General features: G+C 33.6%; 1 protein-coding gene across 5 annotated transcripts in view; it reads right to left on the bottom strand.

The window, feature by feature from the left end:
* The window catches only part of LOC149801705 (E3 ubiquitin-protein ligase NEDD4-like), a 110,181-nt gene that overhangs the window by 23,995 nt on the left and 65,646 nt on the right, over nt 1-20,540 (bottom strand). For all 5 annotated transcript variants that reach the window (XM_089955975.1, XM_089955977.1, XM_089955976.1 and 2 more), the window contains 5 exons: nt 16,899-17,005; nt 13,360-13,482; nt 4,127-4,248; nt 3,664-3,734; nt 1,051-1,146 (listed from right to left, as the gene is read on the bottom strand). In XM_089955975.1, the coding sequence (XP_089812101.1) occupies nt 1,051-1,146; nt 3,664-3,734; nt 4,127-4,248; nt 13,360-13,482; nt 16,899-17,005 (519 nt within the window). The remainder of the gene's footprint in view (nt 1-1,050; nt 1,147-3,663; nt 3,735-4,126; nt 4,249-13,359; nt 13,483-16,898; nt 17,006-20,540) is intronic.

Raw genomic sequence — 20,540 nt, 5'->3', positions numbered from 1 at the left:
ATGTGACAGCCTTGGTATTAATGGCTATATAATACTGATTAAAAGTTAAGTTCTAAAAATGAAAATATAAACAAATGCAAAAAAATCCTCTTGGAAGACAAAGCCTTTCAAACATTAAGTACTAACAATAAAAGATAAGAGAAAATGTAGTTAAAATTCTGTAAAAAGATATAAAAAATAAAAGATAAAGGTAAAAAGTATAACATAATTAAAATATTGGACCATATATTATTTTTATAAACTGCATTTGCTAAAAAAGAACAAGATTTTTTCTGGTGGTAAAACGTCACACAGATTTGTAGACTAATTTCACAATAAAGAAGTCTGTGTGTGTGTGTTTGATTTGGATTACTGACCAATGGGTCACACTGACAAAATAAGGGTTGAGAGAAACCAACATGAATATTAGTATTATCAGCATCTTTTTTCCCTTTTTAAAACACACAGTAATTATATATTGACTTCGTTTTTCACAAAATCATTACTTCACAAAATGAAATGCACAAATACCATGAAGCGGAAAAAGGTATTTTCAAGAAATATTTAGAAAAATGAATAACATATATCTGACTGGTGTTTTATTATATTATTGCATGCATTATCACACAATTAATTTTTGATCATTATTGCCATGGTGAAGCTCAGTAAGGAATGCAAATGACAATCCTGAACTACAGTGTTATTACTATCCATCTAACTGAAATGCTGTTTATTCCCCTCACACCCACCCCATACAAGCAGTCCTTAAATTTTCCCTTTACATAAGATAACTATACATAGCACACCCTCTAGTTATGGACCCCAACTACTCAGTTGTAACAAAGGATAGCTGTATTACTATTAAATAATGACAAGAGATCCATTTCCATACCCACCTAATAAAAGGGGCTGGCTGCTTTATCCTGGGGCACATTATAGTTGGGGGTGTACTGTGTCATTATTATTTACAGGACCAATAAATAAATCTAGTCATTATGACCAATTAAGACTGGAACTTCGTTTATTATCACAAGTTTTTTAATAATAAATTGATAGCAATCTAATACCTACCTCTCCAAAATGGTCCTCTTCCACAGAGAAGGAGAGCTCAAGATTTTCTGGGTCATTGTCTTTAATCCAACACAAAGAGTTATAATATTCAGAATCCTGAAAGGAAAACATAATCAGTACAGTTCAAACTTTACGATGAATTCATTTACTGTGTACAATAAATCCACATAGTTGAAACTTACAGTGAATTCATTTACTGTATACAAAATCTTTGTAGTTCAAAATTTTACAGTGAATTCATTGATTTTCATGCAAGTCAATTTTCATGCTTCTGAAAAATCAAGGTACTGCAAATACTGATCACCTCAGGAGTTACAATGATATTCATTTACACAAGATGTGATGGAAGTAGCTAATATTGATATTCATGGTCCATAATACTACCATATATATACTGCTTCAAATAATCTTGATAATATAATTCTAAATTTTATCTACAAGTTTAAGAGAATTTATATTAATGTTTAAAATAATATTTGAGATACTATTGGATTTCATCAGCAGAACAATAAAGTATTACCAGCAGTGGAACAATGTCCAAGTGATATATCAAGTCTAAACATTTACTTAAAATAAGTTGCTTCCCTTGAAATAACAAAATGCCAATATATATCTTATTTTGTAACTAATTCTAGCAAGACCCTAAAGCTTGTTATTATTTTTAGGAATACAAACTATACTGGTAACACAGAATGGACACTATGCAATAAACATGGAGGGATTAACCCACAAATGACAGTTGCATTACAATTTTAAATTACAAAGCCCTTTTTCAATTTAGTATGTACATTTGAGTTTAACCTCAATATAAATCCCAAATTACAATGAAATTCTACAATATATCTCAAACTCGACTGAATCTTAATTTATACATACTTTACAATGTATCAATCATGAAATGTGCTTTTGAATCAAAATTACAATAGATTTTAATGTTCATCATATTTATAAATATTCTTGCAGGAATGTCCACCTTCCTCTATTAATTCAGTGAATTCTTCTGGATAGGTCATAGTAGCTTCTGAATCAAATGAGCGAATTTCACCAAAAACAATCATCTGGCTATGTCCATGCCACTTTTTAAAATGGTCATGCTAGCTTTAAAGCTTGAACCTCGCCCATGTGAATTTTTGCGCTTGTGCCTTTCAAACAGGTCCCGATTAATGCACTTATTCAGTCCTAATCTGAACAAACCACTGATAATAGGCTACATTAAGCTGTCTCCTACAAGTCTGACTTTCCTACTTTTCAGTCCCTTATCTTCATGCATATCCATTACCATCTCTCTCAGAATGGCTTATTCCCTCTTCTGTTCTCAGACAGTCAACTCATAAACACCAAAATCTCATCATAATTGTGCTTGCTTAACACCAGATTTAATCCAGTCCAGGGTTTCAAGCATCTCTTCAACAGTAAAAGCTTTATATTTCCTTATACCCTTTTTTACTGTTAATACCCACAAATATACACTATGACATCTATTTGTGTGAATGACTACAGCAAGAATAATTGTTTATTAACAATGGCTTCCTTTTTGCTGGGAATGTATGATATTATTCACTGGTCAAATGATTGTGTGACAACTGTCTGACAATGCTGTCAAGCCTCATACAAGTGTTAAAGACTTTGTTTTTGTTCATATCCATTAGTACACAATAATTTGAACAACCATTAGATGTGAGACTGACTTTGATAATTAGCAATTACCTAAATTATTTGATTTATAAATTTGTGTGAGAATCTTTTTTTCAACCACTGCATTTTTTTCGTGCTTGATTGTTTGAGCAACTGTATACAGAAAGCACTTGAGATGAACACAAAGAAGATGTGATGTGATGTGATTTGGATTTTTAACGTAGCTTTAACAATTTTTCAGTCATATCGCTACGATGTCTGCAATGTGGCACTTTATAGTGATGTCAAGCAATGGGGCATCATGCCGCAGACATGTAACATCATGTCCCACCCAGTCACATTATCCTGACACCGGGCCGACCACTCTTAACACAAAGAAGACTTGAATACTTTACTGTTCATGGGTCAATAATAATAAGATTAACACTTATCAGCTTTATAATAATCTGACTTGTTTCAAAAATAAGTGATATTCCATTTAAACATACATGGTACCCTGGGAGGGCAATTTTTAAAAAATATATGTAAGGGTACTTAGATTACCCAGAATTCATATGAAAACAAAATTCTAAATGCATCTATGGGTCCCATGTATATTTTACTGGAACAGCCCTAATATCTAGCTGTTATGGTTGACTACTGATACAAATGAAAGGAATATTTACAAACAGAAACTTTTAAGATCTATATTCACCTAAGGAAAAATGCAGTGATAAATAAAACACATCTTGCAAAATTATAAAAATCAAACTAGTTTATTTTGGCATAAAATGTTTCAAAACTGCAAGAAATTGGTGAAATTTCTGTAAAATTTTATGAACCATGTCATGATCATGATCATGATAATGCTACATCTGAATTTGTGTTATAACAAAGCATGTTAAAGTGGTGTTTCGCTGTAATTTGCCTGAATTTACCTCTAGCCTGAACACTGAATATTTAACTTCAAGTCTATGATGCTAAATCAGGCCAACTTACCACAGACTCCATGTCTTGAAGTGTTATCTTCTTCTCAATCATCATTTTGTAAAATGGTCGGATGAAGAAAGCTGAAATTATTCCAAGAATAAATCTATTTTTGTACAGGCAAGAAACATTATCTCAAGTTCAGAAAGGACATTTTTATTGTAAATTATGTTTCTCCAAGAATAACTACAATGTGAGATGAATCTGAAGTTGTTTTATGTTTCTTCATTTAAAGTTCTATGTTAGGATGGAAATCCCTGATTTTCCGCATTTAAAAAAAAGAAACAAATCTAAATAAAAATATATTAAGCCTGTGCACAGTATTATCATGTTTCTTCATGACTTTAGAGCTTTAAAGCTATTTATCCTGTGATCATTGAACATATAACGGAAGTGATGAGATTATCTTGATTTGTCAATGCAGATGAGACATATAAACATGGAAAAATGGAAAAATATATATTTGGTACTTTACCATCAAGGAGTTTTCCATGGTATACTGCCATTCCTGCTATCCTCCCTATGAATTCAAAATAGGAGAGATGTTCTTCATTGAGGACACCAGATAAAGGATTTATCTGAAGGGTATAATTATCTCTGAAAGAAAAAAACAATCCATGTACAGCTCTCCAAGTACATATTAAACATTAAAGTGACCCAAATGATAATTTTTTTAAAAGCCATTTGAAATGTTAGATAACCAAGCAAAATAATTTTATCCACTTTGACACTGACAGCAGAAATCAGTTCGGTGGGATGTTAACCACTCCGGTGGTCTAGTGGTTAGAGTGTCCACCTCGGATGTGGGAGGTCGCAGGTTCGAATTCCGGCCAAGTCATACCAAAGACTTATAAAAATGGTACTAACAACTGCCTCACTAGGTGCTCAGCATCAAGAGGTTAATGTTAGGACTGGTCAGCCTGGTGTTAGGATAATGTGACTGGGTGGGACATAATGCTACATGTTTGCGGCATGATGCCCCAGTGCTAGACATCATTATAAACTGCCACACCACAGACATTGTGGTGATATGACTCAAATTTTTTTTAAAGCTACATTAAAAATCCAAATCACACACACACACACACACACAATTAATGGTAAAGGATTTTAGTTCAGGCAAATTAAGGGTAGCTGGAAACAAGAACTCTCTACCTTCTGCTAATACTAAGTGCTATCCCAATGAAGCCTGCTAAGCTGCCATCCTTCTAGCAGCTCCTTGTAGGCTAAACCCCAGAGCATCCCAATGAAGCCTGCTAAGCTGCCATCCTTCTAGCAGCTCCTTGTAGGCTAAACCCCCGAGCATCCCAATGAAGCCTGCTAAGCTGCCATCCTTCTAGCAGCTGCTTGTAGGCTAAACCCCAGATCATCATAATGGCTACTTGAGTGAGAGCTACTTGAGTTACTTCACATTCTGTTTAAGTTTTCTATATCAATCTCGTCCATGCAAACTATGTAATTAAATGTGAAATAACATTTTAAATACTCAATAAAGTTTATTCTGGACATTACATTATAATAAAAATGATGTAGTCTACAAAATGCCTTCATTTCTGCAACCAAAGTAGATGACCACCATGGATTGTACTTCTCACTACTTTGTTTTTCAGCATATCTGTTCAATTCAGCTACCAATGACTGGAATATTTCTCAGGGAAAAGATTGTAAAAGGAAATCTCCCTCGAATTTTCACTGAAGTGAAATGCTGGATCTGAATCTTTTGTCAAACTGTCCACATGTACTGGTCCCATGTGTACAAGGTCGCGACATGTTTCATCCTCATATTATGATAAATCTGAAATGTCATGTGTGAAAACAGGACATACACTAATAACTGATCCTGTGTCTTGAATCTGATTATTAAAGTCGATGTAATTTGCAATGTCATCACTTTTGCATCAATTAGAACTTAAGTTGGAGTCATCTGAATACATGAATGTTGCTGTTTGTTTCAATGTCACAACTGACCTCGCTTCCAGTGGAAATTCCTGCTTATAGACTGTAGAACTACTAATAAAACACTTTCATCATTTTATGTACAGACTACTTTCACTGGCTAAATATTATTAAAAAGCCAAGATGTTTGCAATTTCATCCAATGCAAAGCTTTAATATGAAACCTTTATATCCAAGGAATCCAAGATAAGTCCATTTCTTCTGTGCTTGTATTCTTTTTAACTGCTGGGTACTGAAACAACCTCTGATATTCGTAAGAAACTCCAACATATCAAATTGGTAACAAAATATATTTTTTTACATGTCTGAGCATGTTAACAAGACACTGGCAAGTACCATACAAAATTCTTAGTCATGGCCACTGAACATGAACCTAACATCATGGATAGAATGTCATTAAATGTGTTTCATTTCATTTCATTTCAGACAATATCAAGATACAACCATATGCTCAAATGATGAAATCTTTATAAAAATTTTTTAACTAAGAATAAAAAGATGTTATTTAAGTGGCATATTTCAAGGTATTCATCAAAAATATCCACCAACTTGCATTGATAAAAATCTGTTCATACTTGTGTTATTATGCTCAAAAGCCCATGTAGCTAGAAACTTGTCAATATCTTGGACCTTAAGATCACTGACAGAAATCTATCAGTTTGCTCAATGGAACACAACAAAATGCAAAATTCACTTCTATATGTAGAAAACTATGTAAGTTCAATAAAGTATAAAAATGCAAGCAATGACCATTGACTTGACCTCAACATCAATTAGACCTGGTTTTCAAGTCTCCTTCACAAACGTGCAAATTTCCATTCTGAACCGATTACATATTGCCAGAGTGCAAGTGAAAATGACATTTCAACGCCACCATTTACACAAAATAACTATTGATAACAAGATTTTTTAGATGGCACTATGATGATGGTGCCAATTTTACTTATGAGAAAGATGACATCGCAATGTTTGGTTAAAACCTTATGTTAATTAATATGATTATCCGTTAAGGAGAAACAATGACAAGATTTTCAAGGTGATCACTGTAGTGACCATATTTAATTGGATGTCAGATCAACACCCTTTTCATGCTTGATCTACATAACTGTGTTGTTGTGAAAAGTGTTGTTGTGAAAATCCCATCTCAATATGACCATGTGTTTAGAAGGAGTAACATGATTTTCATTTAGGACCAATTAAATGTTACAAGAAGTCTTTTAGCAAAATCAAATATTGATATGACTGTCCATCAAGCAGGAGTATGATAAGATTTTCAAGATGGGCACAGAGGCTCTACTGGATGTCTGATTGGTACCATTTTCATTTTTTGACCAACAAAACATTATACGAAGTCTTTCATTACAAAAAAGTACCATGTCAATATGACCATCTATTAAGGAGGAGTGGCATTAAGAGTTGAAAAATAACCACCATGGTGGTCAAACTATGTACTAGCAGCACCATTTTCATCTAGGATCAACTAGTCAATGGGATGAATCTGTGTGTGAAGTTACATAACCCTCTTCATGTAGTTTAAAAGAAGCAATAACAAAATTATGCTGATAGACAACTGACAACAAGCCATCAAATTAGCTTGTCTGCGATAAAAGGCATAAATGTGATTTCAACAGAATATCTCTCTGACAGTACCGTCAACCTAATGCCAGTCATTAAAATTCACTATCTGGAGTTCTGTAAACTATTTTTCTATATACTGGCCAACATCAAATTTACTAATAAAGCATTAGCCTTTAGTTTCTTTTGATGACTGTTTCCTTAGCCACCTCTCCACATTGTGCTAGTTTGACAAAAGTTGACAAAGTTTTAGAGGAAACAGTAGCTATTTAAGTTGCAACTTGGAGCCCTGATGTACGATTTGTTCATGTATGTCCAATATTATCTGCCAAGTTTCAGGTTAATGAAATCTATTACTGGACCTGTTCATAGGAGAAAGATTCCCATGAAATTCAATTGTAGCAAATACTTTTCTACCAAATTCAGCTGTTAAACATTTAATATACATGGGCAGTGAGAATTATGTTGTTGTTGTTGTAGGGTTTAACGCCATTTTTCAGCAAAAGATAGGCTATACATGACAGCCAGTATAATTGGTGGAGGAAGAACCCTGGAAAACCACGGGAAGAGAATTCTGTAAAACTAAATTACTCATTAGACACTGACAACTAAAAATGTAGTACATGTAAATGTGTCAAGAAATTGCTATCAGGATTATTTTACTCTTACAGAGATAAGAGAAATAAAACTAAACAATGTATAAAAATATGTAATACCAAAAACTTAATTTCTTTATATAGTTTTTTCCCAAATTACTGTGAATTCATTTTTCTTTGTGAGGTGCCAATTTTCATGTATTTCATGGTTTTTACAATCCATAAATTCAAGGATGAATAAAATATTCAATGAAACATTTTTTTTCAAAGGAAACAATAAGACCCCATTGTACAAGCCACAAATTTAGGTACAAAAGAGGTATAACAAGGAACATGAATTCAGAGTACACTGTAGTTTTTTGGGGAGGTAGGGATAGGGATGAGGCTCTCTACCATTCCACATCATAGACTTAAAATTAGAGCTACTGGTGGTAAGTGCATCACAAGTGATTCAACCACTAACAATTTGCTAAACAGGAAAATAAGTAGAAACTTGTGCTCAGTAACAGAAAAAAATGGACATTCAGGGGCCTTAACTCCTCCAAAAGACATGGAACATTGAAAATATAAATTATTCAAGGTCTTGTCAATATAAAGTTGCAAGTCAGATTTGGTTGAACTTCTTGGAATATCAATGCTGTAGAAACCCCGAGTCAGGAGGACAGGCAAATATGGCCATATCTCTTCTTAATGATAATATGGAATGCAGGAAATTCTGTTCACTTCAAGATCTTGTCATTTACCAATGTTATTAAAGGTTTGATAGCTCATCTATACAAAAGTTTAATAAGTTTAACGCAGCCACTGTAAACAATGATTTTCATGGAGTAAATAAATTTATCGACAATGAAATGTTGACCCTTTTTTATACTACAATTTATTAGCAATTTTCATCTGTACATCAAAATGTAACATTTGATATTCTATGTATAGCAAGTATTGTTAAACCACATGCACGTGCATGCAAGTGTGCACACACGCACACACACACACATATGGAGGGTATAAACAACATAAAATAAAACAATTAGAAAAAGTTTTTTCTATGAAACAAAGTAGATATATTACAATGAACTGATAAAAAACAAAGACTACATTGTTTCTCTTCAAAAATCTTTCTTCTTAAAATCCACTGATGAAACTTAACACTGACCTTCCCCTGTAACTAGATTTTACTGGGTGAAAGTCACATGTTTTCTGTATCCTTGATGTAACAAAGTATCAGAAGTTTAGTTCATGTGTCCGTAATTATCACCAATGCCATCACAAGCATACCATCACTTAAAAGGCATGCAGTCCACATATCTAATTCCTATATTCATTCAATTGTATAATACGTTTTTGTAGAAATTTCCATTTGTCAATAGCTGGAAAAAACACCTTGCTCTGGTTTATAGGAAATAAAACCAACCATATTTTATCCATTATTTGAAGAAAACTAATTATCTTGGAATAAACAAAATAAAATATCTCAGCACAAAACAAAATGGCAGCCTCCTCCCATAAGACCAAACAAATAAATAGAAAATAGATGAATTTACTATGTTTATTATTATATAATCCTTTTATTTGTCCTTTAACTTTACACTGTCAGAATTATGCATTTTTATGATACTGAACACCCTCATACTGCACGCACATGCACAACATGTGCCTAAAAATAGTGTATTAGGAACTAATTTGTAACAAACCATGTACACTCATGTAGTAGCCAGATGCTTTACGTTTTAGTTTATCTGATATGTTTATTGATCAATTAAAGCAGCTGTTTCATCTATCTGAAGGTAGAGATGATAAAGGGACCAATGTGGATGTGTTTACTGAGTCACAGATTAAACTTTCAAACAAGCAAATGAATGTACATGATATTCGTAATAACTATGACAAACGGGAGAGATGCAGTATTGAAAATACCATTCTGATCATTTAAACAGTTATTCAGGAGAAATGTTCATAACTTTTTGTTAACAGAATGGTTCAGGCTATGACCAGTGCTCTCTGGGATATAAAAAAAGAGCATAAAAAAGCATACTGAGGGAAAGGACTATTGCATATCTATCAAAGACATATCATTTTATAAGTGAAAGTACTAAATTCGTGGAGAAAAAAAAGGCAACTGAAGATTTTGGCAGAAAAGTGAGGGCCTCTGAGCTAATAAGCAGAGATGATGAATTCTTATTTCCACTGGCTGAACGGACTGTCACACGCCAGCTGCTCTGCAATATTCTGCATTAACTTTCTTGATACAATGTTCTGGATTTAGGCTAGTGATAGATGCCATCCAGGTCATAACATAGCTGGCATCCCTACAAAGAGCATGCAAGTGACGAAGCATAAACATCTCTTCTTTAGCTGGTAATAAGAATACTTACTCATTTTCATCTTGAATTTCTTCAAATGTACTTTCTATTCTGCAAATCCGAATTACATGAGCTTTGTCATGGATTCTAAAGCTTGATTACACCTTTTGAAAGTGTACTGTAATTACCAATTGCAATAACATTCTCCTTACTGACCTCAAAATGAAATGAAAGTGATATTCCATAGCATCTTTTTGATAATTACAACTGAAAGAGTTCATATTTTTCCCACATTGTGATTCCAAATATTCAGTGACAGAACAGAAAAAACGTGCAGCTGAGTCAAGATGTATTCCACCATGCTCAAATCACAGGCACATGTATTTTGTGTGGAATTAACACAGCTAATAAATCCAGTCCATAATCAGTGGAGTTGAGTAGAATCAACAAACAAAATAAAACTAAATTCATTCATTCCAGACCAACTGGAAAAGCTGTTCAAATGGGCATTTATTCACAACATGAAATAAACCAAAATGACAATTCTTTTTTAAACTGATGTTCAGCACACAAATAAGTTCAAAGTTTGCTGGGTGATGCAGTGTGCGCTTTAATATTGTTAATGTGTTTTGATGAATTTACAGCTGTGTATTTTGAAATTAGCATAAATCAATTACTTTATTTCTTGTAGTGTATGTTTTATAATTAAGCCTTAAGAATAAGAAAATGAATAGATAATAAAAAGGTTATTGCATTTGTCTGGGAAAATATGAACTTGTTTTCTCAGATGGATACTCTTCTCCCACAGGTCATGCAGTTTCCAGCTGAAAAAACTTGTTCATATTTTCCCATACAAATTCAGTAACCTATTAATATAAACCTTCAACTAAAGTGGGATGATTAAGCTTACACCCTGGGGAAAACATTGTGCTGTCTTTAAGTGCTTGTTGAAAATAACTGTTGACAGTGACACCTACAATTTACAAGCAACACCATTGATATAATAGGCAAAGAAACTTTCAGTGGTGTGCCAAAACCCTGAGAATACAAATATTTATCAGAGACAGCCAGTAAACATAAAATACACTTACTCAACAAACAAACAATAATTTTTTATGGACAGAAAACAACTGCTCTCATGTACTCAGCACATTATGCTAGTAAATAACCAAAAATTACAAATTTATTCTTAATCTAAAAATTTTGCATTGGATTTGGTGCAGATATCTTTTACAACTTTCAATCTGGCATGTTTAACGTGTGATTAAAGGATCATAAATATAATATTTGTAGCATTTAAATTTTATTTCTGACAAATTCAATTGTTTTGTGAAACAAAAATAATAATTGTAAATGAGTTTGTCATGATAAATTAAAATATGCTGTTAATATCATTAAATTCATAACAATATTACTCTTGAATTTCTGTACACTCCTTACTGATGTTAACTAAAGTAACAGTACAGTGAAAAAGTACCATGGTATCTATTGCCAGAAAAAATAGTATAGTAAACTGGTATACTGGTAATACCACTCACCTCTACCCTGTGTGCATCTGATTATAATCCCTCAGCATGTGATGGCAGCACATAGACTGTTTTCCATGCTCACAATCCTTTGATCAAACCATGAATCTGATATTTGTCAAGTGCCACGTAGAGGTCTATATTCAGTTAACTGTGGGTGCTTATTTCATCTTATTTTATTATTACACAAAGATGGACAAACTAAGTTATCAACTAGTTTGTGATCTACTCAGCTCATTATATCTGTACTGGTTTTGCCCTTTTTTCCCCTATTTATCTATCTATCCAGCAATTTTAGCTTGTGTATTTTTCCAAAGAACAAGTCTGACCTACCTACAAGAAGTCACTTCTTACAGACAGATCTAATTTCCAAAGTACACCCTGACTTGTAGGCAGGTCAAAAAGAAATTAGTTTTTTGCATCCCTAAAAAGGAGGGGTGTGGGAAATGGGTAATTTATAGTTGTCTTTTAAGTTCAGTTATGCTGCAGAAACCAAAATTTGGTGGATGGAAAATCAGTTGCTATATTGCCTTAAATGATGCCCTGGAGTGTTGAAAACTTGAATCATCCAAGATCCCTTCAACATAATGCCATATAACAAATTTGGTTGAAAATCTGACATCTGGTAAAAATTTGTTGCAGAAACCAAAAGTTAGGAGAACTGACAAGCAGGAAGCATAATAATGCTGAATAATACTGGAAATTTGTCCAGAGTCTCATCAATATAACTGCATAAGAAATTTGGTTGAAATCCAACAATCCTTGATTAAGCTTTGCTCCAGAAACCAAAAGTTAGGACAATAGGAAATCGGGGCACATTTGCTGTAAGTGATGTCATGGTAGAATGCTGGAAACTGAATGCATAGAAAGTTTCATCTATATAGAGCGTACAAGAAAGCTGGTTGAAATCCGAAGTAAAGTTAAGCCAAGGAAACAAAAGTTAGGTGTCTCGGAAATCAGGGACACAAATCCTCTCATGATGACAAACAAGGCTGGAAATTAATGTCTTTCAAGGTCTGATCCATATAAAGTTGCATACAAAATTTCATTGAAGTCCAATATATCTCAGTAAAGTTATCTTGCTGAATCCAAATTGCTGATGGATGAACATCTGGATGGACAATGTGATTGTAATAATGCTCACCTTAATTCAATGAGCAGGGTCCTAATAACATATTTCAAATTAATAAACCCAATTATCTCTTTCAACTGTTGGGGCAGGAGTTTTAGAAGGCACCAATAAATATTTCCTGAAATATGGTTTTGGTAAGGAGGGTGAACAAAATAATTTTTAAACTGCATGACAAGAAAAGAAAAAGTAATTACAATTTTCAGCTAGATTGTTAAGGAAATGCAGTTGTAACCGGAGTACAACTGGATTTTTTTATAACTCGGATGCACAACCATTAATATCAAAGAACACTGAAACATTTAACATCTCTCACATCTTAAAAAAAGTAACTCTTCCATTGCTTTTCACATCTGCATAATAAAAAGGCATTAAATAAACAACTCTGGAGTTTACTATGTGCTGATATCACATCACAGTTAAATTTAAAATCTGAATAAAAAATGATGCAAATTCATTACTAATAAGTACACAAGAAAAGATCCACCAAATCTACAATATTTACAGGCCTGAAATCTTCGCTGAATAAAACCTTGTGAAATCTTTCTAACTGAATTTCTGTCCTACATGATATACTATAGAGGCCAGAAAAGAAGAAATAGAAAATATAGATAATTTATACTTACGTTGCAGAATACTCAAAAAGCCCATAATATGGATTGAACATTTCCTTTGATAATAAATAGAACCACTCCCTAGCCACACCTCCATAATCGAGACCTACTTCTCCATCAAATTCAATCCATAACCTGAAGTAAAAAAGAGAATAAAACTAACACAATAATACAATTTATAACAGCATACACACAAAAGTTTTTTTAAAAATTTGAAAACATGAAGGAGATACACTCAAAAAAGAGCTAACTGTCAAGAGATTTCATTTCATAAGCCAACCCTGTAGCTGGCAGTCCTTGTCTGTATGGTATCCATCAGAAGAAATAACAGCTATGTAATTACTGCCCTGCATAGAATAGCTGGTCTTAAAAGTGGGAGAACATGGTACTTACGAGACCTCTTTCTGGTTCTGTGTTTCATGCAAAGTTACCTTATACTGAGTTATTTTCAATATTAAATGAAACCCTAACAATACAACCCATGACCATACCCATGTTATATGAAGAACCACGCTAAACTTATTTATTTAAAATAAATGAGTATTACTGTATTTTAATGGCTAATTTTAAAAATGGAATTTAAGGATGGTGTTAGTTTCCATATTGAGACATCAATAAAATGATATATTTCTTATTAAAATTAGAATTTACCTATATCACAACATTCTGCCCTACCAATTACAATCTACAAGTATAATGTGAGAAAAAGAAATTCTTGAATCTGCTCTTCTCATTCATTAACTACCTGCCCAATGATATGATAATATGTATACTAATGTTTAAAAAACCATTTGACAGATAATATATAAATGCCTGCATGCTTCTGCTAATGTAAGCCAAGTATTAACATAACTAGCTGCTTCAAACTCAGAGAGACATTGATTAATCCCGATCACATTCTGATGAGTCATTTATTTCAGGTCGTTTTCACCCCGTTCATAGTGCTGAAGTATCTCTCTCTGTGCCTATCTCTCTCACAGGCATCAATGCAGAGGTCAAGTGTGATCATCTGGTTTTAGCACAAACCTGAGTTTCAAAAAATGCCGCTGAACCTCAGTCACACTTGAGATCAATGCTAGTTCCTGACATAGTCACTGACTCCTGAGAATCCTTACCAGATTTTAAAGTATCATTGGCATAACTCTGTTCAAAGTTTCTGGAACATAAATCACCATCATTTATCTTTATTTCTGACAACTCCTATGAAGCAAGTTCCAGCTTACTTACTACATACAACAGAAACAAGCCAATTCTCTTGTAGCTTTCACTTTGATTTTTCAGCAGATGGATCAAGAAATGCAAAACATTTACAAACATTTCAGACTTAAGTAACTTCAGCAGACATTGATCTGCAAGCTCTTCATGAGCAACTGTGATTGCATAGTGCTTCTTTAAAGCTACCATAGCCATGCACTGTACCTGCTTTGAAAATAATTATACATCTGCTGAACATGACTTGGTATGCTCGCTTTTCTTCAATCAATTTATATATCATTTTCAACTCGTGTATCTTTCTTTTTTGGAGTGTGTGTATGTGGATAATAATAGAATTTGAACATCTTTTTAACTCCGTCATCAAGTATTTTATGATAAATATCTCCTTTGTTTTCATATATGACCCCTACTGATAGACTGTTTGCCACACAATGGCCTGTAAGTTGATAGGATAACCTATCTGAATGTTTTGTATCAATTCATCTTTTTGCAGAGCATTACAGACATTCCATCAAACTGCAGCCAACAAGTTTTGACTTAAGATCATCCAGTGTTACACCTAATGATTTTAATGCCTTGTAAATTCCTGCTATTACCCCTTGAATTTTTGTATTTCCTAAGTGAACAATGTCACAAAGAACAGTTTTAGCTCTGCCCAAACCTGAATGCACATATTACAAATGCAGTTTCCTGTATTATTGCCACTATCAGCCAATATACTCACAAATCCTGCATTTTTCATTGCATTACTATATATATATATATATATATATATATATATATATATATATATATATATATATATATATATATATATATACATTAGTCTGTGTTCCTGCTTTTAAATTTGTACAAGTTTTACAAGCCCTGTCATGCCTTGAACTGTCTCTAAGATCCATTCTATACTTTTCTTGCTCTGACAGAGACTCTCAAATGATTTAAATAACTAATTTCATTTGGCAACATACAATGCAGTATGGAACAGCCGGGTAAGAGGTTTTTCATTGTTTCTGATGCATTTATTTTACAGGTCCAATAGCCTTTGGATTTTGTTCATGGTCCCACCTGTTTTGACATTTTATGTGCAATTCAGATTTGTTAACATGATAAACTTTCTTCCCTAAACAACGTCCTGTTTTAATTATATAAAGCAGGCTTTCCCAATTAGCAATCATGAGATATTCTCACAAACCTTTACAATACATGCTGCATATTTCTTTTTCATAGGCAATTCACAAGAAATCATTTACCTGGGATATCTAGATATTTTTATGTTCAGATTTTGTGGCCACTGATCTGTTTTATTATCTTTAAATGGTACTGACTTCCCTAAAACCTGCTGGCCATTGTCATTTGACTCAGACTACTTGGGCTTTTATAAAGTGTTTTCTTTGACATTCTACACTCTCAGATTCCTGGTTACATGGATGTACTAAAGGAAAGTGCCAAATCAGCCAACATAAATATTGTAAAATGTATAAAGTGGCTATTAATCAATTTGTAAAAAATGCCTAATTCTAATTTGTTTTAAATATAAATTTCAAACAAACTATTATGAAATATTTTACGTATGCATGACAGACTTACAGTAATCTGGTTGCACCAGTGACCATGAATCTGTTTTGCATCAGTGACCATGAATTGTTGCCTAATTTAGTATAATACTGACATGGATCAATGTTACCTAGATGCTTGATATTCCCCAGCTGCTATTTTTAATGACAAAAAAAGCATTAGCTCTTGCTCCCAGAGTTATTCTTGGGATAAAATTGTAGCAGAAATGAACATGTGAGAAGAATTACATACACTAAAAAATCATTAGTTTTATTAATGTATACAAGAAAATTTTACTTGTCAACAGTTACAAGAGCATATTAACTACCACTTATCCCATGGTAAATCTGACCTGTCCAGGCAAGAGAATTAGAACTTCGTTCATGTCCTGATAATATACCAGAAAAGTTTGTATAGCCATATACCAAAAGCACCCTAAGAGTAAATTTCATTGAATCTAGAACATAGTGAAAGCGTAAACTTCATTAGATCTTGGACATAGTGAAATTAAATTTGGCATTTTTCTGAAAGGATTATAAATTACACGGAAGACTATCACCATCCTTTAATTTCACTCATACTGCTTGAAGTATTTTTTAAGACATCATTTGACAATTTGTGATATCAGACAAAAAAAAACCTACAATGTTATCTGTGGTTAGGTAAGTCTGATACGTATCCCATGGTTGCTGTAATGCAAGACTTATGCATCAGTCCTCAACTATTCGTAACAATTTCCTGATAGTTTTACAAAAATAAATATCTCAAGTTTTTTTTTTTACCTGGTCTTCAAGAGCTCTGCCTTCTTGACACTCATGATGATTCTGTAAGAATCTTCAAACACATTTCTCCTGGTGACTTTTATGTCAAGTTTGTTTGGAAGATTTGTCTGTAAATGAGCATAACAAATTAAAAGTTCCACTGTCATTTCACTATTTTTTGTGGGCTATAAAACTGTATGGACTTTGTGGTTCCTAAATCCTAACAAACAATAAGTCGATAGATGCAATAGCACATGCATTCCACAAATTTAAGTATTGATGACAATGTTATATGTTTACCTCAGAACCAAAACAAATGATACCTACAGCAACTATATCAATCATCAGTCAGTAATTGAGTGACAAAAGAATCCCAAAACACACAGAATAAGCAAGGGTTGCATGTTGTTCAGTTCAACAACAAAAAGATTTTCAAAAAAAGCTGCTGTGGTGGCCATAATGGATACTATTACAAGTCTTTTGGCATAAACCTCCATGTCAACAAGAATTTTAAGACAGTCATCATAGTGGCCATGTTGGATATATGATTGGAACCATTTTCATTTAAGACCAACTACGTAGTATACTGGTGAAAATCCCACTTTAATTGTGCCATCTGTTTGGAAGGAACAGAGATAAAAACAATATTTTCAAGACATCCACCATGGTGGCCACACTCACAATGAGAATCAGTTGCATCATTTTCATTTAGTCATCTAGATAATACACAAACTTTTCTGATGGAAGCTCCATGTCAAAATTACTTTCCAATGAACAGGAGTACCGATAACAAGAATGGATTGTCAAGATGGCTACAGTGATCTCCACACTGGACAAGAGAATGGCATCCTTTTCATTTAAGTCCAACAAGACATCTTAAAAAGTCTTCTGATGAAAATACCATACTGATATGACTTTCCATTTTGGAGAAACAACATTAACAAATTTTTGAAGATTGGTGCCCATTTCCTTTTACGACCAGCTAGACATTACAAGTAGAATTTTGGTGAAAGCAAAATATAAACAAAACCAGTTATCTAGGAGATCTAGCAATAAGAAAATGTTCAAGAATTACCAGTTTGATAGCCATTTTGGAGGTCTGATTGGCACCATTTTCATTTAGGACCAAGTAGAAATTATAAGAAGCCTCTCAGAGAAAACCCCATGTCAAAGTACTGATAATAAAAGTTTCAAAAAGGACACTGATAGCCACACTGGACTTAGATTGGAACCTTTATCATTTAAGACCAACTAGACACCTTAAGAGGTCTTCTGGTGAAAACCTAATGTTAAATATCAGTTTTTGTTCAAGAGGAGTAGTAATAACAAGATTTTGAAGATGGCAGCAGTGGAAGTCATGCTCAGCATCTGATCAGCACCACTTTTATTTAAGACCAATCACAAAAAAGTCTTCTAGTGTAAACCATGTTGATATGACCATCCATTTAGAAGTACAGCAGTCCCCCTCTTGAACGGCCCCCCTTACCAGCGGCCACCCGCTCCTTATGGCCAGAATTCATTAGCACCAACAAGTTTGTGTTCAAAAGTACCCCTTACGAAAGGCCACCCGGCTAACGCGACCAGCGGCCAGCATATTAGTGCAATAATATAAAATTTACCCCTCACAAGCGGCCGCATTTTATTTTAATATGCATCCAGAACCAGTATTTTATTCATAATGTGTGTTAAGTAATCCAATTTCTGTTTCCTGATGTCAGGTTTTCGTTACTGAAAGAAGTGTTGACTAAAGTACATGTACCACTAAGGTTAATATTATATCTTTTATGCCTCACGAGAAGCCAAATTTATTCCATAAAGCTGGGAAAGACTCAAATTTTAATCCAAACAAAAGGATAAGTACATGTAATCTAATTAGCCTTACTGCTGTGTTATCATACGACGTCCGGTTTAGTCACTCTGATAATTGTTAAGATTACAATTATTGAACAGTAGTAACAGCTGAGAAGTGGCAGCATTGATGTACAATACACAAGTCAGCAAGAAAATGGTTTGATAGCCTTTATGACTTCCCTTAGAAAGATGTTGAGCTTGTTCACTTTGACAATTAGTGGCTATTGCTACTGACAATTATTGTCAGAATGACAAATCATAATGGATGCGAGGTCAAATCTGCGTGATGTTAATGGTACATATCGAAGCTGTTTTGGCTTCTCTTAGTGTAAAGAAATGTATAAAAACAAAAGGGACCAGACTGCGACTAATGAATCACATGACAATATCACTTCCTTTAAAATCACACGGCAATTTATTTAGATGCATAAAAAATTGTTTTATCAGTATTGTAGTTGGCAACATGAATAACTTACTGCAAAAAGATCAACATGTCATCGAGGAAAAGAAAAATTCTCAGTTTAGAAGAGAAAGTAATTCAACTGACCGAGAGGTGGGGGGGGGAGTTTGAGGATCCTTGCAGAAAACTTATGTCAGAAAGACTCAGATAAACAATATCGTGAAAGATAAGGAAACAATTCTGCAGAAGCGGGACAGTGAAATGGACGGAGAAAGGAAGATTGTTTGAGCCAGGAGATGTTTGTATCCTGATTTGAATGACAAGAAGAAGTAACAATTGTGTCAGTTGAATTGGGATATGACGACTTTACTGCAAGTAACAGATGGTTGCACATATTTCAAGTGGGACACAATATTAAGTGTTCTGTCCTTAGTGGAAAATCAGCTGATGTTAATAATGAAGTTGTTGAAGATTGGAACAAAAGACTAAATGATATATGCAGAGAATATGACAGCAAGGATATTTTTAATTGTGACGAGACTGGTTTGTTTTCTAGACTTACCAATAAAGTGACAGATGATGTGATCTGCAACATAATTATCAAGACAGTTTTAAAACTACATTAATGGTTATTCATAACATTCTTTTGAAAATGATGAAACAGTTTGTTTTACATTTTATTTGACAACATGCATGTGATTTTTTAATGAAAATATTAAATGTTTTAGAACTAAATGTACTTGTGACTTTATTCAAATGTATTTACTATTTGCGTTTTTATCCCCCTCCTGAAAGGCCACCCTTATTATAAGGCCACTTCCCTGCTGCAATAGAGTTGGCCTTATAAGAGGGGGACTACTGTAGTAGAGACAACAAAATTTTTTAGATGGTCACTCTGGTGGCTATACTGGATGTCAGAGCAGCACCATTTTCATTTAGAGCCAACTAGACACTGGGATGACTCTGCATACAGTTTCATTGCAATGCTGAAAGTAGTTTAGGAGTAGCAGTGATAACAAACTTATGCTAATGGACAGTTAGGTAATGGACAACAAAACCTGTTGAGCTAAAAATAGGGAAATAACTTTAACAATACTTTCACAAGACTCTGTGCCTAGCTCTAATACAACTGTTTTCTGGACATGAATCTTTTAGCCCCATATTAATATGACCATCTATTAAAGAGAAGCAATAAGAATGTTTCAAGATGGGTGCCACATTTTCCATTAGTACCAACCAGTCATCATAAGAAATATTTTTGTGAAAACCCCATGCTGATATAACCATCCAGCCTGGAGAGGTAGTCATAAGATTTTCAAGATGATCATCATGGTGACTATATTGGATTTCATACTGGCTAAATTTTTCATTTAGGAACATAAAAATGAGAAATGGGACCAAACTCTAAAAGA

This window comes from Sinohyriopsis cumingii, chromosome 4 (genome assembly GCF_028554795.1).
Source record: "Sinohyriopsis cumingii isolate HCF-2022 chromosome 4, ASM2855479v2, whole genome shotgun sequence".
Classification (NCBI taxonomy): Eukaryota; Metazoa; Mollusca; class Bivalvia; order Unionida; family Unionidae; genus Sinohyriopsis; species Sinohyriopsis cumingii.
This window is presented reverse-complemented; position numbering and strand designations above follow the sequence as displayed.